This window comes from Ictalurus punctatus, chromosome 20 (genome assembly GCF_001660625.3).
Source record: "Ictalurus punctatus breed USDA103 chromosome 20, Coco_2.0, whole genome shotgun sequence".
Classification (NCBI taxonomy): Eukaryota; Metazoa; Chordata; class Actinopteri; order Siluriformes; family Ictaluridae; genus Ictalurus; species Ictalurus punctatus.
The window spans coordinates 7,532,069-7,545,226 of NC_030435.2; the positions used below are offsets into that span (position 1 = coordinate 7,532,069).

At 38.5% G+C, this 13,158-nt stretch overlaps 1 protein-coding gene across 3 annotated transcripts in view; it reads left to right on the plus strand.

Annotated features, from left to right (window-relative positions):
* Window positions 1-13,158, plus strand: part of brwd1 (bromodomain and WD repeat domain containing 1) — a 36,188-nt gene that overhangs the window by 22,561 nt on the left and 469 nt on the right. For 2 of the 3 annotated variants that reach the window (XM_017495963.3, XM_047162497.2), the window contains 12 exons: window positions 96-216; window positions 1,119-1,244; window positions 1,402-1,471; window positions 1,548-1,601; window positions 3,870-3,992; window positions 7,137-7,289; window positions 7,518-7,693; window positions 8,809-8,978; window positions 9,433-9,567; window positions 9,660-9,836; window positions 9,934-10,233; window positions 10,556-13,158. The exon at window positions 10,556-13,158 is cut by the window's right edge and continues 469 nt beyond it. In XM_017495963.3, coding sequence (XP_017351452.2) covers window positions 96-216; window positions 1,119-1,244; window positions 1,402-1,471; window positions 1,548-1,601; window positions 3,870-3,992; window positions 7,137-7,289; window positions 7,518-7,693; window positions 8,809-8,978; window positions 9,433-9,567; window positions 9,660-9,836; window positions 9,934-10,233; window positions 10,556-11,958 — 3,008 coding nt within the window. In that variant the 3' untranslated portion in view covers window positions 11,959-13,158. The remainder of the gene's footprint in view (window positions 1-95; window positions 217-1,118; window positions 1,245-1,401; window positions 1,472-1,547; window positions 1,602-3,869; window positions 3,993-7,136; window positions 7,290-7,517; window positions 7,694-8,808; window positions 8,979-9,432; window positions 9,568-9,659; window positions 9,837-9,933; window positions 10,234-10,555) is intronic. The other variant, XM_017495965.3, reaches the window with a different exon arrangement.

Sequence of the window (13,158 nt, forward strand, 5' to 3'; positions counted from 1 at the left end):
GTCTTAACTACTGTGATTTGTTTTTATCAACGAATATCACTTGCCTGTGTGAAGACTATTCCAGATGTATATATTTTTCTGTACGGTCTTAACAGATATTGCTGCACCTTTCTCTGGCCCAGTGGACCTTGCTCAATATCCCACTTACTGTACTGTAATTGCCTACCCCACTGACCTGAACTCCATCCGCATGAGGCTGAAGGCCAACTTCTACAGGTGAATCTTAAATGGGAGGGAATTTACACCATCGCTGCTAACTAATACAAATCCCATTTGAGTTTCAGCTACGGATACTACATTTTGTATGGTGTTTAAATACTATTTTATTCGTATTTTTTATTTTATTTTAAAGTTTTTAATAGAGAGCACAAGGACCGACAACCTGAGCATGAAGACAAGCATCTGCAAGTCTCACATTAATAAGATTTTTCTCAGGGTCAATGAAAAGTGTTTTGAGATTTTAGGTGAAATAATGTCTTCTCGCGTTAGTTGTTATTTAGTTAGGTGTCAACATCAGAACGTTTTACTTTCTTCCTGTTCTAGGAAAAAGATGTTATGTACAGTAATTGGAACTGTTTCATGGCATCCTGCACTTTTTTTTTAAATTTTTACTATTTTATTTTATTGACCACACATACTGATAAGCTCTCTGTGCGCTCAGTTCGGTCATCCTCGTGCTCTCTATTTAAGATATAGTACTCTCCAATAATATTGGCACCCTCTGTAAATATGAGCAAAGATGGCTGTGAAAAATTCTTTATTGGTTAACCTTTTGATCTTTTTGTTAAAAAAAAAAATCACAAAAATACTCTGCTCTCATGGATATCAGACAATTGCAAACAAAATACAGGTTTATCAAGTTAAAAAGATATCGTTGTTAAATATAGGTGTGTAACGATTATTGGCACCCCTATGAATTCATATGAGAATAATATATTTGAAGCATATTTCAATTGATATTTAACTTTTTTTTTTTTTTTTTTTTTTTTTGTAAATCATTTTACAGTTTGAAAATGACTCAAATCTGATGCCCGATTGTAAAGTCCAGTCTACTTTTGAACTGACTTGCCGTGGCTTTGTTTATATTGCCTTATCTTGTGTTGCATTGTTATTTTCAGGAGACTGTCTGCACTAATTTGGGACACGAGGTATATTTATTACAATGCAAGGACCTTCAATGAACCACGTAGCAAGATTGCACAGTCAGCAAAACTGATTACAGATGTCCTGTTAAAGTTCATTAGGTAGGTCTGTTGGAGGTGTGTGTGTGTGTGTGTATATATATATATATATATATGTATGTATATGTATGTGTGTATAAATAAATACGTAATATATTTTTTTTTCATGACAATAGTTTATATGTACCCTTATTTACAATATGTGTATTTTATTCCTCAGTAAGCCACATTATACGGATATTATGGAGATTTACAATGCGGTTGAAAACATGGAGTACACTGAGGATGAGGTGACCTAAGTTCCTTTTATTACTGTAGATAACTCATTGTGTTTGCTGACTTCATCATTGTTTTATACTGTTTCAGGATATGGAAGATGTTGATGCACCAGGCACATCTACTGGGCGAAGGGCGCATCAGGTAGCACTTTTAATATGGACTATATAGGATTCAATTAAATAGATGAAACGTGGACCAATTGCATACACTATGGTCAAAAGTATATGGGTACTGGACCATCACACCAATATATGCTTTTTGAACACCACCTTCCAGATTTAGTCATCCCCTGTTAATACTAATCTCCACTCTTTTAGACTAGATTTTGGAGCATAGCTTTGCCATGCATGGATTTGAGCATGAGTATGGATTTTCCCATTCAGCCACAAGAGCATTAGTGAGATCAGACACTGATGTTGGGCAGGAAACCCGGGGAGCAATCTGCATTCCAGTTTATCCCAAAGGTGTTCAGTGGAGTTGAGGTCAGGGCCTCTGTTCAGGCCACTCAAGTTCTTCTCCAACCTTGGCAAACTATGTCTTCATGGAGCGCACTTTGTATGCTTTAGCATTACAATTTACCTTCATTGGAACTAAGAGGCCCAAACTTGTTCCAGCTCGACAATGCCCCTGTGCACAAAGACATAGTAATGTGAAAAAATAAGTACACCCAATGTCAATTGTTTGTTTGTTTGTTTGTTTGTTTGTTTTTCACACACGTATTTGGGTAAACAAACATTTGATCATCTTTGAAACAGTGCATGTTGATATACTTGAACAAAACCACAAAGAAAATGAGCTTTTTCAGTCATTTATTCAACAGAAATATCAATAGATATGATATTCTTCTGTGGAAAAAGTAAGTACACACATGGCCTCAGAAGTTAATATTGCCCCCTTTAGCAGAAATAATTTCTTGTATGCATTTTGCATAATTGTCTACCAGGCTTGCTGGAATTTATGACCACTCTTCCATGCAATATTCTTTCAGTTCCATGTACTGCCAGTTTCAAATCCCCCCACAACTTCTCAATGGGATTCAATTCCAGGGTTTGACTAGGCCATTCCATAACCCTCTATTTCTTCTTTTTGAGCCATTCCTTGGTGGATTTGCTAGTGTGCTTAGGATCATTATCCTGCTGAAAGGTCCACTTTGCTTCAATTTCAACAAGGGTCCTCACATTATCTTCAAGCACTCTTTGATATGATGTAGAATTCATAGTTGAATTAATGAATGCAAGCTGTCCAGTCCCTGAGGCAGCGAAGCAACCCCAAACCATAACATACCACCACCACCATGCTTCACAGTTGGTATGAGGTGCTTCTGTTGAAAAGCTGTCTTTGGTCTTTGCTAAACATGTCTGCTGTTACTGTGGCCCAGCAACTCTCTTTGGTTCATCTGTCCAAAGAACATTTTTCCAAAAGGATATGCTCATTGGCAAACTTGTCTTGCAAAGGCTTTTTCCTGGAATGCCTCCCATGCAGGTCAATTTGTGCAATCTCTTTTGTATTGTAAACCCATGCACTTTGACACCAACAGTTGCAAGACTTACTAGCAGATCCTGTGATGAAATTTTGGGGTTCTTGGAGACTTCTTTTTGCATGAGATGGTCTGCTCTTGGGCTGAATTTGCTGGGACAGCTAGTCCCAGACAAATTGGCAGTCTTTTAAAATCTGCACCATTTGTAGATTATTTTCCTTACAGTGGAATGATGTAGTTCAAATAATTTGCAGATCTTTTTAAATCCCTTGTCAGACTCATAGGCATCCACAACCTTTTTTTTCCTGAAGGCCTTACAGAACTCTTTAGATCTTGGCATGATGACACCACATACCACAATAGAAAAGGGAACACCAGACACTAGATGTGAGGGTTTTAAGTGAGCGAGATTCCACCTGTACTCCCTTAGCAGGTTCTAATCACTGGCACCCAAGCTTGAACGCCTGATTCTAATTTTATTGGTTTGAAGGTGTGATAAATGTAGGGGTGTACTTACTTTTTCCACGTGACTGATCTGTTTAAAATTTAAATTGTGAAAGTGACTACAAAATGACAATTGTATGTGATTTAATTTGATTGTGTATCACCTTTTATTAATTGGCACTATTTCAAAGAGGATCAAATATTTGTTTGCCAAAATAAGTAAAAAAAAAAAAAAAAAAAAAGAAGAAAAATAGTGTACTAATTTTTTCATGTGACTATATTAGACAACAGTTTTTTTTGTGGCAACAGTTTGGGGATGACCCACATATGGGTGTGATGTGATGTCACGTATCCACAGACTTTTAGCCATGTAGTGTATATAATACTGACCCATTATTAAACTTACAGTAATATTTGTGTAATGCTTTTATTATTCTGTTCAGGGTGTCATATTAAAGCTGCTATTTGGCTGTCCTGTGTCTGTTAAGCAGATGGAGCTGGTACAGGACAGGGACGCATGGAAGGATGCATGCAAACAGCTGCTGGATTATATGTTTGAGTGCGAGGACTCTGAGCCTTTCCGTCAGCCTGTGGATCAAAATGAGTATCAGGTACAACGATGCAAAGATCATGAATATACTTTAAAGCCACTAATATTCACCTAGTAATGCAGCACATGCCATGGGAATCTAACACATGTGCATCATGTAACCTTATAGCATTTCCATCTCTATCCAGAACACTTGTTTTTGTGTGTGGGTGGGGTGATATGAATTGTGGTGCTGCCACATGATTGGGTGATTTGGATAACTGCGTAAATGGGCATATGTACTGGTGTTCCTATTAAAGTGGATGGTGAGTGTACATGTGTGTATACAGTGGGGGAAATAAGTATTCCACATGTCACCACTTTTTTCAGTAAATATATTTCCTATGAGGCTATTAACATGAAATTTTCACCAGACATCAGCATTAACTCAAGAAATCTGGAAATATAAAGAATTCACAACATTAAAGTCCATAAATAAAGTTGTGTTATAAAGTGGAATGACACAGGAAAAAAAGTATTGAACACACATCACTCTGTCATCAACTGGCCACGCACAGGAGCTCCTCGCAAGATTTCTGACCCGGAAGTCAGAAGAGTAGCCCAAGAGCCAAGGACCACTCGGAACACTCGGAAAGAGCTCCAGAAACACTTAGAGGCAGCAGGTGCCATCGTCACAGAGAAAACAATAGGCAATGCACTCCACTGCTCATGCACACCCTGCAAGACTCCATAACTAAAGAAAAGGCATGTCAAAGTTCGTTTAAAGTTTGCTACAACTCATTTGGACAAGCCTATGAAGTACTGGGAGAGTGTAGTCTGGTCAGACAAGAGCAAAATAGAACATTTTGGCTGTCATACTACACACCATGTTTGGAGAAGAAATGGCTCCACACATCACCCTTAAAACACTATACCAACAGTGAAGTTTGGAGGGGGAAGCATCATGGTGTGGGGCTGTTTTTCATTGCATGGTAGTGGTAGACTTCATATAATTGAAGGAACTATGAATGGAGCTCTTTACCGGGAGATCCTTGAGAAGAATCTGCTGCCATCCACCAGGATGATGATGAGATGTGGGTGGACCTTCCAGCAGAACAAAGATCCAAAGCATACAGCAAAGGAAACTCTCAGTTGGTTTCAGAGGGAAAAAAAATCAAGGTGTTTGAATGGCCCAGTCAGTCACCTGGCTTGAACGCAATTGAACAAGATTTATAGACAATATATTTAGGAGAATGGGCCAAAATCACACTTGAATACTGCGGCCAATTAATTTCTTCATACAGGAAACATCTTGAAGCTGTCATTACAAACAAAGGCTTCTCCACTAAGTATTAAAGAAATTTCAGTTAGCGTGTTCAATGCTTTTTTTCCCTGTATCATTCCTCTTTATTACACAACTTTATTTATGGACTTTAATGTTGTGATTTCTTTGTATTTCCAGATTTTTTGAGTTAATACCAAAGTCTGGTGAAAATTTCATGTGAATAACCTCATTGAAAATATATTTACTGAAAAAAATGTTGATGCATCCAATACCTGTTTCCCCCACTATATATATTAGAAGCTGACCATAAGATTACAATAAACATGCATTTCCCCTGTGGTCATATAAAGTTTGTTAATCCAGTGCTTATCTCAGTGACAGTTAAAACATTGAAAAATGTTGCTACAGCATGGCTCCTGGCTAAAATATTATGTATATTCAGACATTCAGCATAACATTCAGAGCTTAACAATCATTCATTTAATATTTCTGTTCATTTTTTTTTTGCATTGTATCGGCAAATACATAAACATGTACTCTGCCATTGACGGGGGAATGTTCATTTGCTGTGGAAAAATTATTGTTGATTACACCACATCAAAGACACAACCTAGTACATAACTGAAAGTCTATTCATTAACAGATATGTGAATACTACCATCAGGCAGAAGGCATGTACAGTTTTATTCAACCCCCATTACAGATCAGGTTTACTGTCAAAATTTACAGATTTCCAGCTGTTTGCAATAAACAAATCAAGCAAAAGCAGTTGAAATAGTTCAACACAATGAGTGCTTCAAGTGGTTTCCCCAAATTCAACTGAAAATGCAACTTATAATTATTTCTCCAGTCTCAAAATTATTCAATCCCCTGAATAGAATCCCTCACAACAGCAAAGCGCATACTAAACACAGAAGGTTTCCATGCCAGAACTCCAAGACGTTCACCACTTCTGACCCAAAAGCACAAAATCATATAAATAAGCCACAGACGTTGTGGGATTCTTTTCTGTGGAGCAGTGAAACAAAATTGGAACTTTTTCGGCATGACGGATCAGCGGTATGTGTGAGGAAGAAGAATGAAGAAAGAACACTCTGTCCACAGTCAAGCATGGTGGTCCTCTGTGATGCTCTGGGGCTGCTTTGCATCCTCTGGCACTGGAAACCTGAAGTGTGTGGAAGGCAAGATGGATTCATTGAAGTATCAGGAAATCCTAGGAGAAAACGTCATGCCATCTGTGAGAAAGCTGAAGCTTGGGCGTCATTGGACCTTCCAACAGGACAATGATCCCAAGCATACCTCAAATTCCACCAAGGCTTGGTTGCAGGAGTCGTCCTGGAAGATTCTACCAGGCCATCACAGTCACCTGACTTGAACCCCATAGAAAATCTCTGGAGGGATTTGAAGGTGGTTGCAGCATGCAAAGCCAAAGCATATTGCTGAACTGGAGGCCATTTCTCATGAGGAATGGGCTAAGATTCCTCAGGAATGCTTCCAGAAGCGATGCATCTCATTTGCAGCAGGTCATAAGATCAAAAGGGTGCACTACTAAGTACTAACGATGCTTGCCATGAAGGGTTTGAATAATTTTGAGACTGGGGAAATTGCATTTGGGGAAACCACTTGAAGCGTTCGATGTGTTGAACTATTTCAATTGCTTTTGTTTGATTTGTTCATTGCAAACAGCTGCAAGTCTGTAAATTTTGACAATAAACCTGATTTGCAATGGGGGTTGAATAATTTTGATTGCAACTGTACCTTCCCATAAACGACAGTTTAAACTTGGGCATTTGTCAATTTGAATCTACCGAAGCATAAAACCCAAGCAACCAAAGATTTACTGTCCAAAGCTTATTGATTCTTTTGGTTATTGAATTAGGACTGACCTTGGACAAGGAAAAAAAAAAAAAGGTTAAATCTCATTGCATGTGACTTCTCTAGGATTATTTAGAAATCATCGACACTCCCATGGATCTGGAGACCGTTCGACGAACCCTTGAAGAAGACCGCTACGAAAACCCCACCGAACTATGCAAAGACACCAGACTTATTTTTGCTAATGCTAAAGCCTACACACCAAACAAACGTTCAAAGGTAAGGTCGCCTTTTATTGGGAATACTTTCCTTAATCAGAATAATTTATGGTTTTATGCACCTGTGATATGCATTACTTTTGTGATGGTCTGCGTGAAGTGTATTTGGGTATCTGTTTTAACTAAGTTTCTTGGTTATGATGACTTTGCACTATATAAAGTTCTTACAAAGACCATGATGCTGTGCCTAATGTTCATATATTTATTTATTTATTTCTTAAATTTACAGATTTACAGTATGACTCTCCGTCTGTCTGCATTCTTTGAGGAGCGCATTCGGAAAATCATATCCCAATACAAGACTGCAGTTAAAAGCAGTTTGAAGCTGAGACGGAGTCAGAGGTTTAAAAAGAGAACTCAGCAGCAGGAACTCGTTCTTCCTCCTCCCAGGGTTGAATCCACTAGGTGGGCTTTTCATATGGCCATAGAGTGCTGCAGGAATGAGTCCCAACACCTGGAAACGAGTTAGCATATTAGCACTTCTGGTTCTGTTGTCCCGAAGTCAGTGGGATTTTCTAAATTATAATTTCAATGGGTTTTTGGTTAAATGCCTGAAATAAGGTCTGTGGTTAACACAAGCTTGAGATATTTTCACGTTTTATTTTATGATCTACGTCAGTAATGCCTCACTCAGGATTAAGAAATAATAATAATAATAATAATAATAATAATAATAATAATAATAATAATAATAATAATAATAATAATAATAATATTAATAATAATAATAAAAAAATTTTAAGAGCTTTTACATGTTTTGAAAAAGACTGTTTCTAACGAGTGGCTGAACGGTACTACGGAGGTTGTCCCGGACGTTACACATCACGCCGAACAGGCGAACTCATCTACAGCCTCTTTATGTTTATACTCGCACGCTTCAAAACTGTTCCAACTCAAACTTTCCAAGTTGTAGATCTATCAATTTATAGTCTTTTCTAATTGTAGTGTTTTTAAAATAAAGATCGAAGGAGTTGTTGGAAGCGTATTGGTGGTGACGATGAAGTTACGCGATTGCGGTGTGGTTTGTGTTCTAGCCTTTTACAACTCGTTTATAATTTTAGCTTTTTACTTTTGGTGATTATATTTGTGCTTCAAAATTTATGAAAGCGTTGTTTGTCTGTGAAGATTATATTTTTTATATATATAATATATAAATAATATAAAAAGTATAAGTGTAAGAATCACAAACTTTTGTTGGTCACAGGGGTTATTTTACTGCAGTTATTTAAAAACCAATGCAAAAAATCCTTCTGGCGTTTTTGTCACAGGAACCAGGGTGATGCTAACTTCCAGTTAGTCTACAAAAATACGTCATCCCTGCAGCATTCTATTGTTTTTCCATTTTATTCTGTGTCCAGTACGTATTTTATTCATTGCCTTTTTTTATCGACGTTTCACATTGATTATGTCTGATCTCTTACCAGTTTGTTTTACTGTAGCTAGAATAACTGGTTAGCAGTCAACCTCGATATCTTTTCCCAATGGTAAGCAATTGCATGATTTTGTTTTGGTTTTGTTAGTCAGAAGAGGGCTGCTGTTAAAACTCAGGAACAAGTAGAACCACCTACAACCAAATCTACCTCGGCTAAAGCCTCTACAGCCGAGCGCCATCACAGTAAGACGAGAAGGCGGCTTAGTTCTGCCTACACGTCGATGGAGGACTCCAATAAAAGTGCATCATCTCTGTCAGGTATACCTTCAATAACAACATTGCTGTTAAAACAAGATCACATGCAGCGTGACCTAACTGAAGGAAAAAAGAAATCATAAACTTGTGACTACAGCATTTTAGTTTAAACAAATAGCTGAGGATATGAGAGAGCTCTGAGTCCATTGTGATATGTGCATTCTAGGGATGGTACGCACTATTTTTACACCTTCATTACAGCAGCACAGTCCAAACACTTTCCTCTGAACTATTTCTTTGGTGTGGACATATTGATTCAGAAGCTTACTGTATTCTTGCTGAATTAATGGCTTGGAATTGTTTTTAATGGGAGAACGATCTGAAAGTCTGATTCACTTTTAGATAATGTTTTCATGTAATGGCGACACCCAGTGTTTAAATCCGGACCTTCAGTTTGTATTTAACTTTCCCACTTTAATGTTCTTCTATCTCTGCCCCCTTTTTTTTATTGTTTTAGAATCTGAAAATGACAGTGAAGTCTCATTGAGCGAATCAAAGGAAGAAGATTTCCCCTCGTTTTCTCAGCCATTCAGGCGTGAAACAAGAGCGACGCGAAGAGCCATTCAGAACAGAGAGGCGAAGAGAAAGAATGGTGAGACTTTTGTCATGCCAAATGTTCTTTTTACTCCAAACTGCAAATCACAGTTTATCTTAGCCATCCATCCATGCTTAATGGATTTACAGTCACTGAAAGCGGAAGTGAGGTTGACCACTCGACTGGGGATGATGATGATGATGATGATGATGATGATTATGATGATGAGTATTCTGGGAAGTCCGGCTCATTAAAACGACTGCAGTCGAGCAGAACCAAAAGCAGGAGCACCCGACTCACTCGGAACTCTGAGAAAAGAAAGCCAGGTAGATTCCAATAATGGCCTTTGCACACCAAAATCAAAATGGGAGGAAGTTAAAATGTTGGTAAATTTTTTCTAATGCGATTCCTGTTGTTTATCAGAGGGTAGTGGTCAGGTGAACGGTCTTAGCAGCAGATCCTCCCGTGCAGAGCGCAGAAGAGTTCGACACAGCAGTGGCTCTGACCTGGAACATTCTGAAGGTCAGGAGAATATGAAAAACGCGGATGACTCTGACCACAGTCGCCAGCCCAGGAAAACCGCTATGGCTGCAGTCAGTAAGATGAAACTGATTGACGCATCCGAGGAAGAGGATACCTCGGAGCATAAGTCTCGTTCCAGGACCGGAAAACGTGCTGCAGTTATCCAGAGCAGCTCAGAGTCTGAGGAGCATGACCAGCAGGGTAGGAGCAATTTATTTAATTTTCTCATTTATTCTGTGATGACTTGCCTTCGCTACGAAATCGAATGGTCTATGGCAACGATATCATTTACAGAAGTTATTAGAAAAATCGATCCTTGAAAGGAATTGCTCTTTTATTTGGGTCTGGATTGGCAGTGTTTCTTTTTCAAAATTACTAACAAAATAGTGTATGTTCAATTCAGCTCCAGGTTTCATTCACTCGCTGCTTTATTACTATTATTATTATTATTATTATTATTTATTTTATTTTTTTACTTGCGAGTTTTAATTATTTTAATTCTGTTTTTATATTTTCACTTTAGATGATTCTCCTCATGTCAATGGGCACAGAAAGCATAGTCATGAAGAGAGTGAGGACAACAGCAACGAGGGAGAAAGTGAGAATGAAAGTTTTGATGAGGAGGATTCCATCAGCAGGCGAAAGTTAATCAAGAAAACTGCAAGAGATGCAGTATGTAAGCTAAAACGAATTAATGAGAGTGATGAGGAGGAAGAGAATCAATGTAGAACCAGACGCCGGAGAAATCACCCAAGCAATCCGAATACCTCAAAAACGTCTGATGAGGAAACGGAAACTCCAGAGGCTGAGAAGCACCCTCATCAAAATGGAAGAAAATTAGACACACAGGACCTTAAATACTCTGAGAAAATAAATATGACGTCAAAAAGCCAAGTAGTAGTATCTGCCTCAAAAGCTCGTACAGCTCCTGGAGCCATAGCATTAAAGTCAGGTATCAAGGAATCCAGTGCTTCAAGGAGAAAAATCAGGTCTGAAGATGAAGGAGAGGGGAAAATCGAGGAGAATGAGCGCAGTAGTGAAGAAGAAGAAATCACGGAAAAAAGAAGCTCGCTGGCAAGAAGGAACAAATCAGGAAGACAAGCCAAGTCTCAGAGTTTGGATGGCGACTCAAACACTTCCGACTCTGAGAGTGAACCTGCCTTAAACCAGAGACGTAAGAAAAAAGAGGCTGATTCTTCTGAAGAGTGGCGACAAAGTGATGAATCAGAAAAGGATAAGAAATCGTTTTCCAGAAGACCTACTCTAAGAGCCCTCCCCAAGAAGAAATACATCACCGACTCGGAGGAAGACCTTGATTCTGAGGGAGAAAGGCAGTCATGGAATGGGAAAAGCTCTGATTCAGTGAAGGACGACACCAACAGTCAGCCAAAATCATCAGGAGGATCAAAAAGGAAATGTATCAGCACTTCTGAAGAATCTGAAGACAGAGAAGAAAATGGTAAGGCCAGTGATGAAAGTGAGTGTGGCAAACCTCCAGGGAGGAAAGGGAAGCGGTTCAAGAAACTTTCAGAATCTGAGAGCGATTCTGGAAGTAGGGAGAATGTGGTGAATGGTCCTTCAAAAAAGCATCAATCTGAGGATGAACTCTCTGGAGGTGCTGGTCAGCGATTAAAACGGCAGTCTGGGAAACGGAAGCACAGCAAGAGCTACAACAGTGATAGCAGCACAGACTCTGAGAGGTGCCAGGAGGAGTCTAGCAATGAGTCGCAGTTCTCCAGATCACAAAGCAGTCCAAAAGGATACGCCAAGGGAAGACTGAGGGGTCGAAAACAAAAACCTGCACATCACAAAGCATCTGCTTCTGATATGGATAGTGACTATTCCTATGAAAAACCTCGGCGAGCCACACGCATTCGGACCCGGAATCTTGGCAAACGGACTGTAAACTACAGAGACAGCGAGTGAAGGATTTGGCTGTGTAAGAGACACTAACTGGAGAACTTGAAGACATTTGATTGTCCCAAAAAAGTAGTAGCACTGGAGTCTTCTACATACTGTGAATCAACTTCAGGGATATTTATATTTTCTGTTGGGGGAGATGGGGGAGCTATGTATTGATATGAGTTTTGAGCTACTGGTTTGGCTGCCCCTTTCTGTTTGTAATTTCGCCACCAAGAATAATCATAGGTGCATTGTCTGTCTGGGTGCTATCTTAATATACCTCCTGCTTAATTGAGCATATTTTTGCTGGCTTGCACTAAATGGCACACTGAACTGAGGTATCTCGTACACTAGTTCTGTTAGAAACTCAGGGGTCAACTACATTTACCGTTTTCAGACTTGTAGGGTCGTTCTTTTTTTTTCCCCCCTTGTTCTTTTTCCCCGTTAAGTGTAATTGTGATGAACTTTCTTCCATCATTTGACACTTACTACTTTTTTTTTTTTTTTTTTTTAAGCCACATGAATCTTGTATTGTATTTGTCAAAGGAATTATTGAGCCAACATGTACAAAGTTTCCTTTTCCCATTTCAGTTAGGGTGTGTATATATGTTATGTGGATTTTATTTTTTATTTTTTATTTTTAAATCCGCATCTTTCCAGAGATTTCTGAGAATCAGTTTGTAGCAAAGCTTTGCATATTTAAAATTGTCAAGCATTATTTTGTATTAAATTCAAATGCATTGTCTTGCCATATAGTATAAATTTGGTACATGTTTGCAAAGTACATGAAATCAGTACTTGCTGCGAAATACAGTGATTTCTCATATTGGGAAGATTTCTCAGTCACCTGTTATATACTTTTCAGTATTAATTCATTTTCTGACTTAACTTATGAACGGTAAATAACTTTTGTACCCACTGCATTTGAATTTAATAGTGTTGGACATGAAATACACCCGACCTGACATTATTTCTTAATGTCTTTTTGCAAAAAGCCAACTCTTTGATTCAAGTTTTGCAGACATTGAGTCTAATGGAACATGGATGGAGTGAGAGGTAAAAGCATTTGATTAATAAAATAGCCTACTGTTTAATGGCAAAACTGATTATATTTCTTTTGTGGAGGTATTATGTTTTCCCGTGTGCCTGTCGAAGATTCCTGTTAACACGGTATCTCGAGCAAGCGGTTGAATGTTTGTAGGATTTATATACACTTATCATTGT